Source organism: Nelusetta ayraudi, unplaced genomic scaffold (assembly GCF_046127955.1).
Source record: "Nelusetta ayraudi isolate G7.1 ecotype Tasmania unplaced genomic scaffold, CSIRO-AGI_Nayr_v1 ptg000060l, whole genome shotgun sequence".
NCBI lineage: Eukaryota > Metazoa > Chordata > Actinopteri > Tetraodontiformes > Monacanthidae > Nelusetta > Nelusetta ayraudi.
This window is the reverse complement of record NW_027466110.1, coordinates 5,890,774-5,902,373: the sequence shown is the minus strand read 5'-3', so window position 1 is coordinate 5,902,373 and position 11,600 is coordinate 5,890,774. Positions and strand designations below refer to the sequence as shown.

General features: G+C 45.1%; 1 protein-coding gene across 1 annotated transcript; it reads right to left on the bottom strand.

Annotated features, from left to right (window-relative positions):
* Positions 1 to 1,079: 1,079 nt before the first annotated feature.
* LOC142897487 (charged multivesicular body protein 2b-like) lies at positions 1,080 to 9,741 on the bottom strand. Its single transcript, XM_076039865.1, has 6 exons — positions 9,545 to 9,741; positions 6,843 to 6,934; positions 4,831 to 5,025; positions 3,935 to 4,037; positions 3,699 to 3,805; positions 1,080 to 2,694 (listed from the first exon to the last, which is right to left on the bottom strand). Exons 1-6 carry the CDS (start codon positions 9,573 to 9,575, stop codon positions 2,581 to 2,583), a joined length of 642 nt encoding a protein of 213 aa, XP_075895980.1. The 5' UTR covers positions 9,576 to 9,741; the 3' UTR covers positions 1,080 to 2,580.
* Positions 9,742 to 11,600: the final 1,859 nt, after the last annotated feature.

Here is an 11,600-nt window from a genome sequence, read left to right as displayed (position 1 = left end):
TTGTGATGTTGCGGCTCAGCTGTTGCCTCCCTGACAAAGTGTCACAGTAGAAGAGGAACATCAGCCAGTCGACACTGACCTGCTTTCGGGGGTGACTGATGGCGAATGTCTTTTTATTCTCTATTTCTGGGGGGGGCAAATAAATCGAACAGAAGATCTACAGTTTCTGTAGTCATAACACGGCATTAATGCAGGGAGATGAAATAAAATCTGCTCAAGACGGATATGATGTGCCTTAATTCAACATGATTTAAATGTCAGATAAATACACTGCAGATGTGCTCAGTAGGGAAAATGTATGGTGCCATTCAGAGTTCTTATGAGCTGAAAATGATAATTTATCTGACAATAGAGAAGACTTGAGTTCAGTTTAAGGTAAGAAGCCGAAATGTAATGGGTGGAACTGTCAGATATACAAGACATTAAAAAAAAACAACCACAAAAGCTGTTAGCACTGCAATCAATAAAGAACTGAGCCAACCCAAGCGCTGTCTGGGAAATGGTCTGCATCTGGGTCATCAGCAGCTGACGATGTGACGCTACGCTATATAACTCACTCCAGTCTCCAGTCGGCGCCACTGTCAGATAATGTGCATTAAATCCAAATGATCTGCTGTGTATGCAGTGACTCGGTGATGGGAGTCTTAAATATATTCGACATTTGGTTTGTTTGTGCCGTTACTCAGAAATAAAGACAATGATTTATTACAGAATCGTTCCACAATATGGAGGGCATGTTCTGTTCTGTGTGTTTTGTTCTGACTTTGCATGTTACAGGCTGAGGATCAACAAATTAAGTGCATTCACTAATGCAAACTAAGCGGCTAATTGGTTTTTAGCTCTGCACTTTTAACTAAAAGGTCACCAAGGAGCAGTGTCGTTGAAAATATTCCAAAATTCTGCAGCACCTCACTTAAACAAACACAATGTGTTTAAAAAAAAAAGAGCAAAAACACAAAAGGTCTTGTTTTAATGAAAGGAGAGCCACGACTGCACCTGAACACCTAAAAACACTGAGGTCTGTGTGCATCATCTCAAATATTAATGTAGGTGTGAATGACAAAGACGAGCAGCTCAACAAACTTTACCTGAAGAAATTTTATTCCTTTAAAAAAAAGCCATCAACCTTTTACAAAGTCACTTTACAATGACTAAAGAAAAAGAGGAGTTTGTACCTTTTTCTTAAAAAAGAAAGAAAAAGAAAATGCTGAGATTTTTATTTTAGCCATGGAGCTGCACTAAATGTCAAAATCTGCTTTGGACATTATTCTTGCTCACGATCAAAACAAACCATTAAACAGGTAGAGGACAGGAAAGAAACGATTCATGATGAGAAAAAGAGAAAAGAAAACCGACTAAGTATGAATTGGCCATGTCGCTGACAAACAAGACTGACATTTTCAACATGTTTTGGCTATGGTGGGGGATTATCATAATATGAAAACAAAAGGCCGGAGAAGCGGAGAGAGACAAAGATTTAATATTACGTCTCCATCACTGTCACGAAGCCAGTGGCCGTGAAGAAATCTCTCAGCAGGGTTCTCAGCTTCAGCCTTAAGGTGGAAAAAACTCTTTTGGAATCACAGTGTCATTTTATGAAATATCACTGCCATCATTTTACAACTCAGTGTGTGTGTGTGTGTGTGTGTGTAAGTGTTTGTAAGAGAGAGGCAGCTTCAAACAACAACAACAAATGACAGTAACTGCACAGCAGCTGACAGAGAAGAGAGACCGCAGGACCGGCGTCGTCCTGCAATCACTGTGTAAATCCCATCATGCCCAGTATAAATACGTAATCAAAACAACAAACATAGGAAAGATCCACCAAGAACCCAGAATCAAACCAAGGTGATTACTCGGTACAATCGACCGACTGATTTCGATATGCCACACTTTTCTTTAAGTCTAATATCAGATATAGCTCTCACATGCGTGTGTTTGCCTGCCTTGCATCGCCTGCAGTTCAAAGGGTCGCGCACCCAGGGACAGTAAAAAACAAGAGAATTACTTCGCTAATAGACCCTATGGTGAATGTTTTTTTTTTTGGGGGGGGGGCGTTACATCAGCCTGCACGGCGGCTGATAAAACGCAGCTAATTCAGTTTGAACCTGAACGCGGCAGAGCGGCGAAGTCATTTCACATCCACTCGAGCCCTTATTAAGACAGGAGACGGCCGCTGAGCAGCCGTGTGGGAGGTTCAGAACTGTGCGGGTCAACCGTCCACGCTGCGTTCGTCCTCAGGGATCGGAAACATTCAGCGGCGGTAAAACCAGACGCAGTGCCGTTAACGGCCTTCTGGGGGAGCGTTTGAATATGCATGTGTTAGTAAAGTTGCAAAGAAGATGCATGCGTTTTAGAGTCGTGTGTGTGTGTGTGTGTGTGTGTGTGTGTGTGTGTGTGTGTGTGTGTGTGTGTGTGTGTGTGTGTGTGTGTGTGTGTGTGTTGGGCGTATCTACGTTTGCTACACCTGTTGTGGCATTGAATTGCATGTTCAAAATGAGCGTATGCACAAAGTGTCCGTATCAATCGGTTCGGTTCGAGGTCGCTCGTGTAAACGCGGGAGGCGCGACGGCCTCGGCTCTACTCCACGTCCAGGGCTCGGAGCTGCCGCTCGATCTCGTCGTCGGTGATGTTGGCGCGTTTGGCCGCCGAGGCGCTGGGGAGGTTCCTTCCTGCGGCCGGAGCTTTGGACATCTGGACACACACGGCAGGAGAAGACCGTCAGTCAAAATGGAAGCCTTTGCATCGGGTGTGGGCAAACTATGGCCCCGGGGGCCAAATGCGGCCCGTTAAGCTTTTTAATCCAGCCGGAAATGATATTAATAGTCAGTCAGTCATTTTTTTTTTTTTTGTGTTATCAGAGTAATTTCAGCAAAGAGCTGAACACGGTGGGGCTTCAAAGACACTGATTTTGTTGTAACGCTTTTGTTCATATTCAACAGATATTAAAACACGTTTTCTACAGATGCCATGATATATTTTTCTCCTGAGGTTGTTCACCAAAACACTTCATCCATCTGCTGCTGCTCCAGCCCCCTCCGTCACATTTTAGAACCCATTGTGGCCCCACCAGTCAAAAACTTTGCCCATCCCTGCTTCACATGTATCATCAAACATTATATAAATCACAAGCTGGCATTCATTTCTCACAGCCGGTCACATTCCTAAAGGCATCCTAGAAGAGTGTTTATTCTTTCTTTCCTTTACGTGAGATAATAAAACTCAAGGACTCAGCTGCTCGGTCCTTTATCGGGGACGAGCAGGAAGAAATCACCCCTTTGATGGAGAGCAGGGAGGGTTTGGGGGGTGGGGGGGGAGAAAAAAAAATCAGATCAACCTGTCCTGCTCCTGTTTGTTCTCTCCAGCTGTGAGAACACTTATTGGACAATTTGTGAGGTCTGCAGAGCGTTATGAGGGGTAATAACTCATAAAGGCCCGCAGGGGGAGCCAGACACACGGCATATGGGCAGCCAAGCAGACACACTGGACTGCAGCGCACAGACAGAGCGGGGAAGAGCTGAGGGCGAGCCCCACCGTGTGGCAGCTGGAGCACATTTGCAGTAATGGGTAAAAATCCACGGGAGGCATTTAGTGTTCGCGTTCCACCGCTGGAGCGACGTAAAGATCAGCGGCGTGCGGTGAAACTTAACGTCTGGCACGCACGCACGGGCGAGCGAGCGTTGGGTTTGCCGTCGTACCTTCCCTGAGATCTCGATGCCGATCTCATCCAGAACCTGGTTGACGATGTCCTGAGATTCCTCCTCGTCGCCGGATTCCTCGAAGATGTCGTCCATGGTGTCGTTGACTGGACGGAGAGAGGGAGACAGCAAGGAGTGAAGCTGAGCGAGTGTGTGATGTCAGTGGGTCATGGGATTTGCCACGATCATCAAAATTAAAAACCACACACACACACACACACACACACGCCACTCACTCATGTCCTCCGTCATGTCCATCTTCATGTTCTCTTTCTGGAAGTCTTGCATGGTCTTCAGGGTCTTTTGCGGGTCCATCTTCTTATTGACCGCCTGCATGGTCTGGAAAGTCGCCACAGACGAGTTGTGTTACATTACGACACAGAGAGTTTTCATCCAATTTCTTTCTGTGTTGGCTTTCATGCCGCCGTCTCTTTCACAATGTTTTTTTTTTTTTTTAATGCAATTCAAGTTTTTAATAAAATGCCAACAAATAAAACCATTCATAGCACATGATGGGCTGTTTATTCAGTACACTATTCACTCCTTCTCTCGTCTTAAATACCGATATTTATTACAGAAATATTAGAAGACTTGAAAAAAAGGTTGTTTCCTTTCCCTGCCGAGTCAGAAACAGCGGCTCTCTTGATACATCACACTTCAGTATAAAGGTGGTGTCCTCTATTATGAAAAAATGTAAAAATAAATGAATAAACGAATAAAACCTGATGTTAAATAATTAACTCCCTCCCTCTTTCTCTAAATCCCACCACATCACACTCCATTAGGCTCAAGTCTAATTAAATTTGACCCGTCCCTGTTTGCTGAGTCTGACTCTTCGCAGCAAACCACTCAGGACGTCCTGCGCCTTATTACTGCAGGCACCTGGGCAGATTACACATTCATTTATCAATTAGAACACTTTAAAAACCATTCGCACACAAAACAGAAACGCACCTGACTTTAATTGGGGATCAAATCAACGCCTCGGCTGTTCCAGTGTGAGACAACTAATGGAGCCACGAGGTTACATGAATTCTACTGATTCCATTCTCATTAAATAGAGCAGTGTTTAGCTCCAGTAGAAACGGAGCCCTTTGTGTTTGTGGTCTCTTTGACGTTTGGGCCGTCTCACCTTGGCGCTGCTGGCCATGGCACCAGCCATCTTCATCTGGGAGTTCATGAGTTTGGCCTGCGTCGACATGGAGGTCACTTTGGAGCTGACGGCGTACGTGCGAGTCTTCTGCTTCCTCAGCTGGACCAGCTGCTTGGCCAGAATCTTACACGCGTCCTTGTTGCCAGCCTTTGCCATCTTCTTAATTTCAGCTTCCTGCAGCGTGAAGAGGGACAATTTGTGCCGTAACACCGATAGCACTCCGCCGCGTCTGAGGTCTGGCGGAGCAAGCGATAGCTCTGTGCTTTGTGACATGTAAAGACAGCGTGCAAATGGGTGGCGTGTGTGCGAAATGTTACGCCGAACCATGTCAGGCGCTACATCAAGATCACATTGAGTGGGGGGAGCATCTCAGAACGCTCTTAATGCAGAAACACCAAGCATCCTCTCCATCCCCTGACTTGCAAAGTGCTGCTCATCCCTCCCTCCAAACTAGCTTTTATCGCTAATTCTGATGCAAAGCACAAGCACAGATGTGCCGCACATACAATGCATTGATAAATGAACAGAAACGTATTTCTTTAAGAAAGAAAGAAAAAAGAAAAAAAAACTCCCAAGAGAGATCGGTGTGTTTTCAAATGAGACAGAGTAAATAAACAAAGTCATCTGGATCTGGCCGTACACACTCCAGAGCAAATAAATGCTATTAGCTTTGGAAAACACCACAATACAGACTGATGCCCACAGGGGGAAGTTGTGTGTGGGGATACATGCAGGTGTGTGTGTGTGTGTGTGTGTGTGTGTGTGTGTGTGTGTGTGTGTGTCCCCAGAGAGTGGTGCAGTAGGTTGGCTGGAGGCTACAAGAAGCCAACGTGCTGTGTACAACAGGCCGAGTGCGTGCTGTTTGTTTCTTGTGCAAGTGCTAAAAAGCATCTTTAGGAGACAATAATCAATTATTAATGTTTGATCAACAAGACACACCCCCTCCCCCCCCACTCACATCTGCATCTCGCACAAGCGTAAGACAGGTGCATTAGGTTCGTCTGGCACCTCCTAATAATGATGAACAAAAACAATGAGGGGCAGGCGAAACAAATCACAGTGAGGTGCTGCCTGCTGGCACAGTCATCAATGTTTCATTGAGAAAATGAAACAAAGCAGTGCTGCTTTTAGGGTTGGAATGTCTTATCTACTGCCTTGTCAGCGGAAGATAAACGAGATGAGGGTGTGCCAATACAGCTCTGTGCAACATAAAATAATAAAAAAAAAACAACAAGACAAATCCACCTTCAGTTCAACTGCATTGGAATCATTGCCTTTGATTTAACGGCAGTTTTTGGTCCTAAAAGTGAAAAGTCTGCATCATTTTAACCCCTGTTTGGTTTCAACGCTGTCATTTCTGGAAAAGTAAATCACAAAAGACATTTGGACTGCTATGCATCATAGAGTGCAACAGGCAACCGGTGTTGTGCGAACCTGCAGATATGGGTCATCGAATTATTTGGTGTAATTCTCTATTATTCAGAACATGCCTGCAAAAATCTAGACTAATTAGCGGAGAGAATTACCAGGAAATAAAAAACTGTCTCCCTGGGGAGGTAATTATGTCCTGTGTGATGTTTACTTAAGACAACAGAGGGTCGAGGACACAGTCGTCCTTTTTCATCTAGTAGAGGGGAAACGGTGTGTGTGTGTGTGTGTGTGTGTGTGTGTGTGTGTGTGTGTGTGTGTGTGTGTGTGTGTGTGTGTGTGTGTGTGTGTGTGTGTAGGGTGTAGTTTTAGATGCCTGAAGCAATGCACTGTGCCACATCATTACCGTCTTTTCGTTTTGCTGCAATTAGACAATCAGAAGGAGAAGGAAGTAGCGTTGTGTGCATCTTTCTCGGTGTGTGTGTGTGTGTGTGCTTTGGGGGAGCAGAAGGGTCCCAGTAAAGTGTTGATGCAACACACAGAAATCTGCTGGAAATGCCTTAAACAGATAAACTTTCTTCTCCTTGCGTGCGCGTTTGTGTGTGCGTGTGTGGTCCTCCTACCATTTGCTTCTCTTCCTTCTCGAGCGCTGCTCTGTCTCTGGTGATCTGCCTCTGAGTGGAGCGCAGGTCCCTGGACTGCTCCTTGATGATTTCTTTTGAAGGAAGCGAGAGGGGGGGGGGGGAGTGGTTGACACTTGAAACATGCTGCACACCCGTGATGGCATTTGTGAAATTTCAATGGTTGCAATTTTAGCAGGAAAATGAAGCCACAAATGAATAAAACGCTGTGCTGCTGATCCGGAGGGACCCTCATATAAAGGCAGTGGTGCAGAGTTATGATAATGAATTTAAGATGATGTCATTTGCTTCGATTTAATCATTGACTTCCAGCTACGTTTTAAACCACGAATGAGTTCAGCCAAAACCTTGAAAGGCCGAGGATATTTTTCACTTAAACGCCACTCCGTCTGCTGCCTAATGCAGCGGGGTGAGAGAGAGTGTGTGTGTGTGTGTGTGGGGGGGGGGGGGGGGGGGGCAGCGTCTCGGTCAGCTGTCTTCGGTGGAAATCTAAAGCATCCATTCAGTGGCTTAATGGCGTGCATGTGAGCGCGCGCCCGCATGCAAGGCGAAGCGCTCAGGCAGCGGACTGGGAGCGCGTACCGACGCTGCCCACTGAGGACGGCAGAGTGGCTGGGCAGCTCACGCCTACAGTGAGTCAGCGCAAAACCACTAAAGTGGCCTCACAAGACACAACGCCTGACCCTGAAGCCACCAGTGACACGCAGCCGCAGTGGCCAGGGTCCATCAAACAGCAGTTTTAAAAATAACACAGAGGTGTTGCAGATAACAAAAACAACTGCAGTTGGTTTTGCGTTTTTTTTCTTCCCCTTATGTAAAATACATCTTTAGTTTGTTTTACAGAAGAGGTAAAAGTATCAATTTGAACAAGTCAAAATTTTAGATTTTTGTTGTCATGGTCATACTTTATCGCATTGAATCTTTAATTGTTTATTGATCACCAAAATGTTAGTTTAGGTTAAATAAATGTTGGCAATTTATTCATACTGGGCAAAATTGTAAAAAAAAATAAAAAAAAATAAAATTAAATAAAATTAAATAAAATTAAATAAATAAATGAATAAATAAATAAATAAAAAAGAAGAAGAAGAAAAATCAATATTTTAAGCAAGAAAATCACTGACATATCACTGGAGGAAATACCAAAGTCCAGATTATTGAATATCTGAAATGGATTTTTAATGTAAGAACAAGGTCCATAATAGTAAGGGGGATAGTAAAACCAAAAGCCAAAAATTTAAGCTTGTAAAAAATGAAAATTCTACAAAGAATTCATGACCACGGACAAGTCACGAGGACGTCTGACCACTTGTAGGGACGTCACGTGTACAGTATACGTGAAAGGTGACGTTGTGCCAACGTATTAAAGTGGGAGGGATATTTCGTCCTACAAATATGTGGGGATCCGAGTCCCCCCACGCCCCGACTACCCCGCTCACTCGCCAAATAACCTGAAACGAATCAAGACGACCGAAACGGGGGCGAAACGACCGAAAATAGGCGTCCTGAGCAGCGAGAGGCGGGACGGGTCAAGAATACGAGAGCACAGGTTGAGAACATCGACGGTGGAGGAGAAGAAGAAGTGGCACCAGCCTGTTGTGGAGCGAAGGAAGGCAACACAGCACAGTGAGTATGCAGACGATCGGTCTGGGTGAAACTGGAATGACGGTCATGGCAGGAGTGGCTGGGCGGTGCTGTGAAAAGCTCTCGGCTTCTTACTTTGAATCTGCAGCCATTGTACTCTAATGATATATATATCCTAGTTATATATTCTTCATATGCCTAAATCCAAACGAGCTAGGCGTTAATCTGCCCTCACGGTGGAGCACTTGGCCCTCTGATACGATGAAGTCTATATTTTAAATAGACTGATGGACTCATTAAATGGAATAAAATGAGAGGCAAGCTATCCCATTTGACCTCGTCGGCTTGATTATGTAGCCTGCAGGGGAAACACTGGAGCAGATGGATTGAATGGCTGTTCAGAACTCAGATTGTCTGGAAGAACCACGAGTGAACTTGATAACAGGAACTACAGCATGATGTCACGATGCTTCAAGTTTATGATTAGACTGATTTAGAATATTAGTCAGTCATAGACAGAGAGGGACTACTCAAAGGGTTATTAACCTGAATAAGACGTCCAGAGCCGGAGCCAGAGCCAGAGCCAGAACCAGAACCAGAACTGGCCAGCAGCAGTTAAATTAAACACTTATGAGTTTGAACATTTAGGACTAATTACACAGAGACGCTAAGACTGGTCGTGTATTGATTGGTTGGTTGGTTGCAGCAGTGATCGTTCGTGTTGTGTAACCCTGGCAATACAAACAGACTCCTGCTTCCTGTATGGATGTTCAACTTGTGCCTAACGTTGTTGCTGTTGTTCCATCCACACACAGGAACCCACCGCCAGTGAACATCGCATACTGGTAATACTGGCAATGTACTTCTCCAGGATCTGGTGAAGGTAATTTAAATCGGCTGCTCAAGCGACGCTAACAGACGGAGTTTGGCAGCAGCGCTTCAGCTTCTCTTTAAGCCCAACTTCACTTTCAGGTACCTGGCAGAACCGGTTCGACGAGTTTAAGCAGTCTAAATGTATCATGGAATGACAGCAGCGGCGCTGCCGAGTGTAACACGGCGGCTAAAAACAAGTTAGCTTAGCTTTGAGCACACAAACTTACCGTCGACGCTTTTCTTCTTGAAAAAGGCCATGTCGTCGGCTGAGGTGTGAATAAAAGCCGAAATGTGCTGTGCGGACGACTTGTTGCGGCGCGGATCCTTGTGTTGATACTGAGGGGGTGCTGTCACACCGGGCCGGTGGCTCACTTTCTCAGCCGCAGTTTCCTGGTTTGACTCTAATGTCGGAGTTCCTCCGTTCCTCCCTCAGCTGACTGACTCGCCTGACGTCACGGCGGGACTCTCATGCTGCGTTCGCGGCGACTCGTAAAATATTTTGTGAGGTCCTCACGCGAAACTCACACGCCACAACAAACAAGGCTAATGCGATAAACTACAAATATGTATTTTTTTTAACACGGATTTTTATTCCCATTAGGACTTTAAATTGTAGTGACAACTTTTTTCGCTCGTAAAACAGTGACGAGAACATTATTTTTGTAACGTAATTCAAAACGTATACGCGCAGATTATTTCACGTGGCATGTGAATGCAGCAACAAGGCAAAGGTGCAGTGGAAACAATGAATATCCCCATAATAAAAGTCAGTTTGCAAAGTGAGTCAAACCAGAATGTATGGTACACCAACTGTTTATTTATGGAATAATGAATTGGCTATATAGTTTGGATGTTGCTCATCCACATTGACAACTTCTAAATACTACTTTTATTCTTTTTTTCTTGTTTTTGTTTCCTTAAAAAAAAAATAAAAAAAAAATTGCTATGTCTAATATGTAATATGTATTGTAATATGATGCCAAGACTTCTGATTGGAGCTTGTGTGTGTGTGTGTGTGTGTGTGTGTGTGTGTGTGTGTGTGTGATATATATATATACATTGTGTGTGTGTGTGTGTGTATATAATTTAATGAAAGTAAATGGGAAGGGAGATAAATGGGAAGCCTGCTTTACACACCTGTGCCTGTCTGGCAGAAAACCCCAACAAGCCCAAAGCCCAAAGATAATAACTGCTGCAGGGAAACAATCCACAGATGGAGATGCTCTCCATAAAATGACACCCATAGCTTCTCACGGCCTCATAAATTGTGTTGTTCTCATTTCCTCTCCTCATTTCTTTATCCCAGGAGGCGAGGCTTCTTGCGCACTCCGGCGTGTATTCATGTTTTCCTATTGTCTCGCTCCATATTGATGCTGAGAGCAACTTTACAGTGGTGCAGTGGTGGGACTCTTGAACCGTGACCAACTCAATTTGGGCCACGTGCCGGCCTGAATTAGAACTTCGCCGCGGGGGGAATTGTACCGGAGATCCTGTCGGGGGGAGGACGAGCGGTGCCAGGTTATAGCTGCAGTGGACAGGAGCGAGGGGTGACTTTGAGGAGATGCAGAGGAGGATGGGCTGCCCTCAGCTCTTCTCTCTATCTCCACAGATGGGGTTTTCACCCGTGTGTGTGTGTGTGTGTGTGTGTGTGTGTGTGTGTGTGTGTGTGTGCGGGCGGGCGGGCGGGCGGGCGGGCATGTGCACGCACCTCTTTTGCATGAGCCGTTGGTCCTGAGGCGTTGTTCTTGTTAAGGTTATTAGGGAAGATGTTTGGCGCTAATCAGTGGTGGGCAACTGGGACCTGTGTTAAACGGCCTCATCATCAGTGAGGCCCCAGCGGTGATAAATCTAGTCCCAAGCACCCAGAGGGGCTGCTGGTACCCAGCCTGACCGCTCTGCAGCTACAGAAAAAATATGAAATGCAAATAAATGCTTAAAAATCAATTTTGAACATATCTGGCTTTTGACTGATAGCACCCATTAGAATTTGATTAACCATGTGTTATTGATGAGTAAGTCCCCGCTAATGATACACAGCAGTCGCAACTCTTGAAGGCGCGGGGAAAAATGTTTCAGAAGTGTTTGGCCGACGTGGATGACAGGGAAGTAAAACAACAAATAGACATAATGTCAAGAAACATGTTGTCTATATTTCATTTTTGTTGCTTTGCTGGCTACTTCCTCCCCTTTATTCTCTCCTCATTCTCATCTCTTTTCTAATCTCGCCCCGGGGTAGCAGACTTGTAATGTTAAGGCACTAACTGCAGAGATGGACACACACAC

What these genes read in the sequence shown, in the direction of transcription:
- LOC142897487 (XM_076039865.1), bottom strand. Translation starts at nt 9,575, where the DNA reads ATGGCCTTTTTCAAGAAGAAAAGCGTCGACG. An exon ending in AGAAGGAAGAGAAGCAAATG is followed by an intron (nt 5,026 to 6,842) that starts GTAGGAGGACCA and finishes TTCACGCTGCAG; the next exon opens with GAAGCTGAAATTAAGAAGAT. An exon ending in GCATCGAGATCTCAGGGAAG is followed by an intron (nt 2,695 to 3,698) that starts GTACGACGGCAA and finishes GTGTGTGTCCAG; the next exon opens with ATGTCCAAAGCTCCGGCCGC.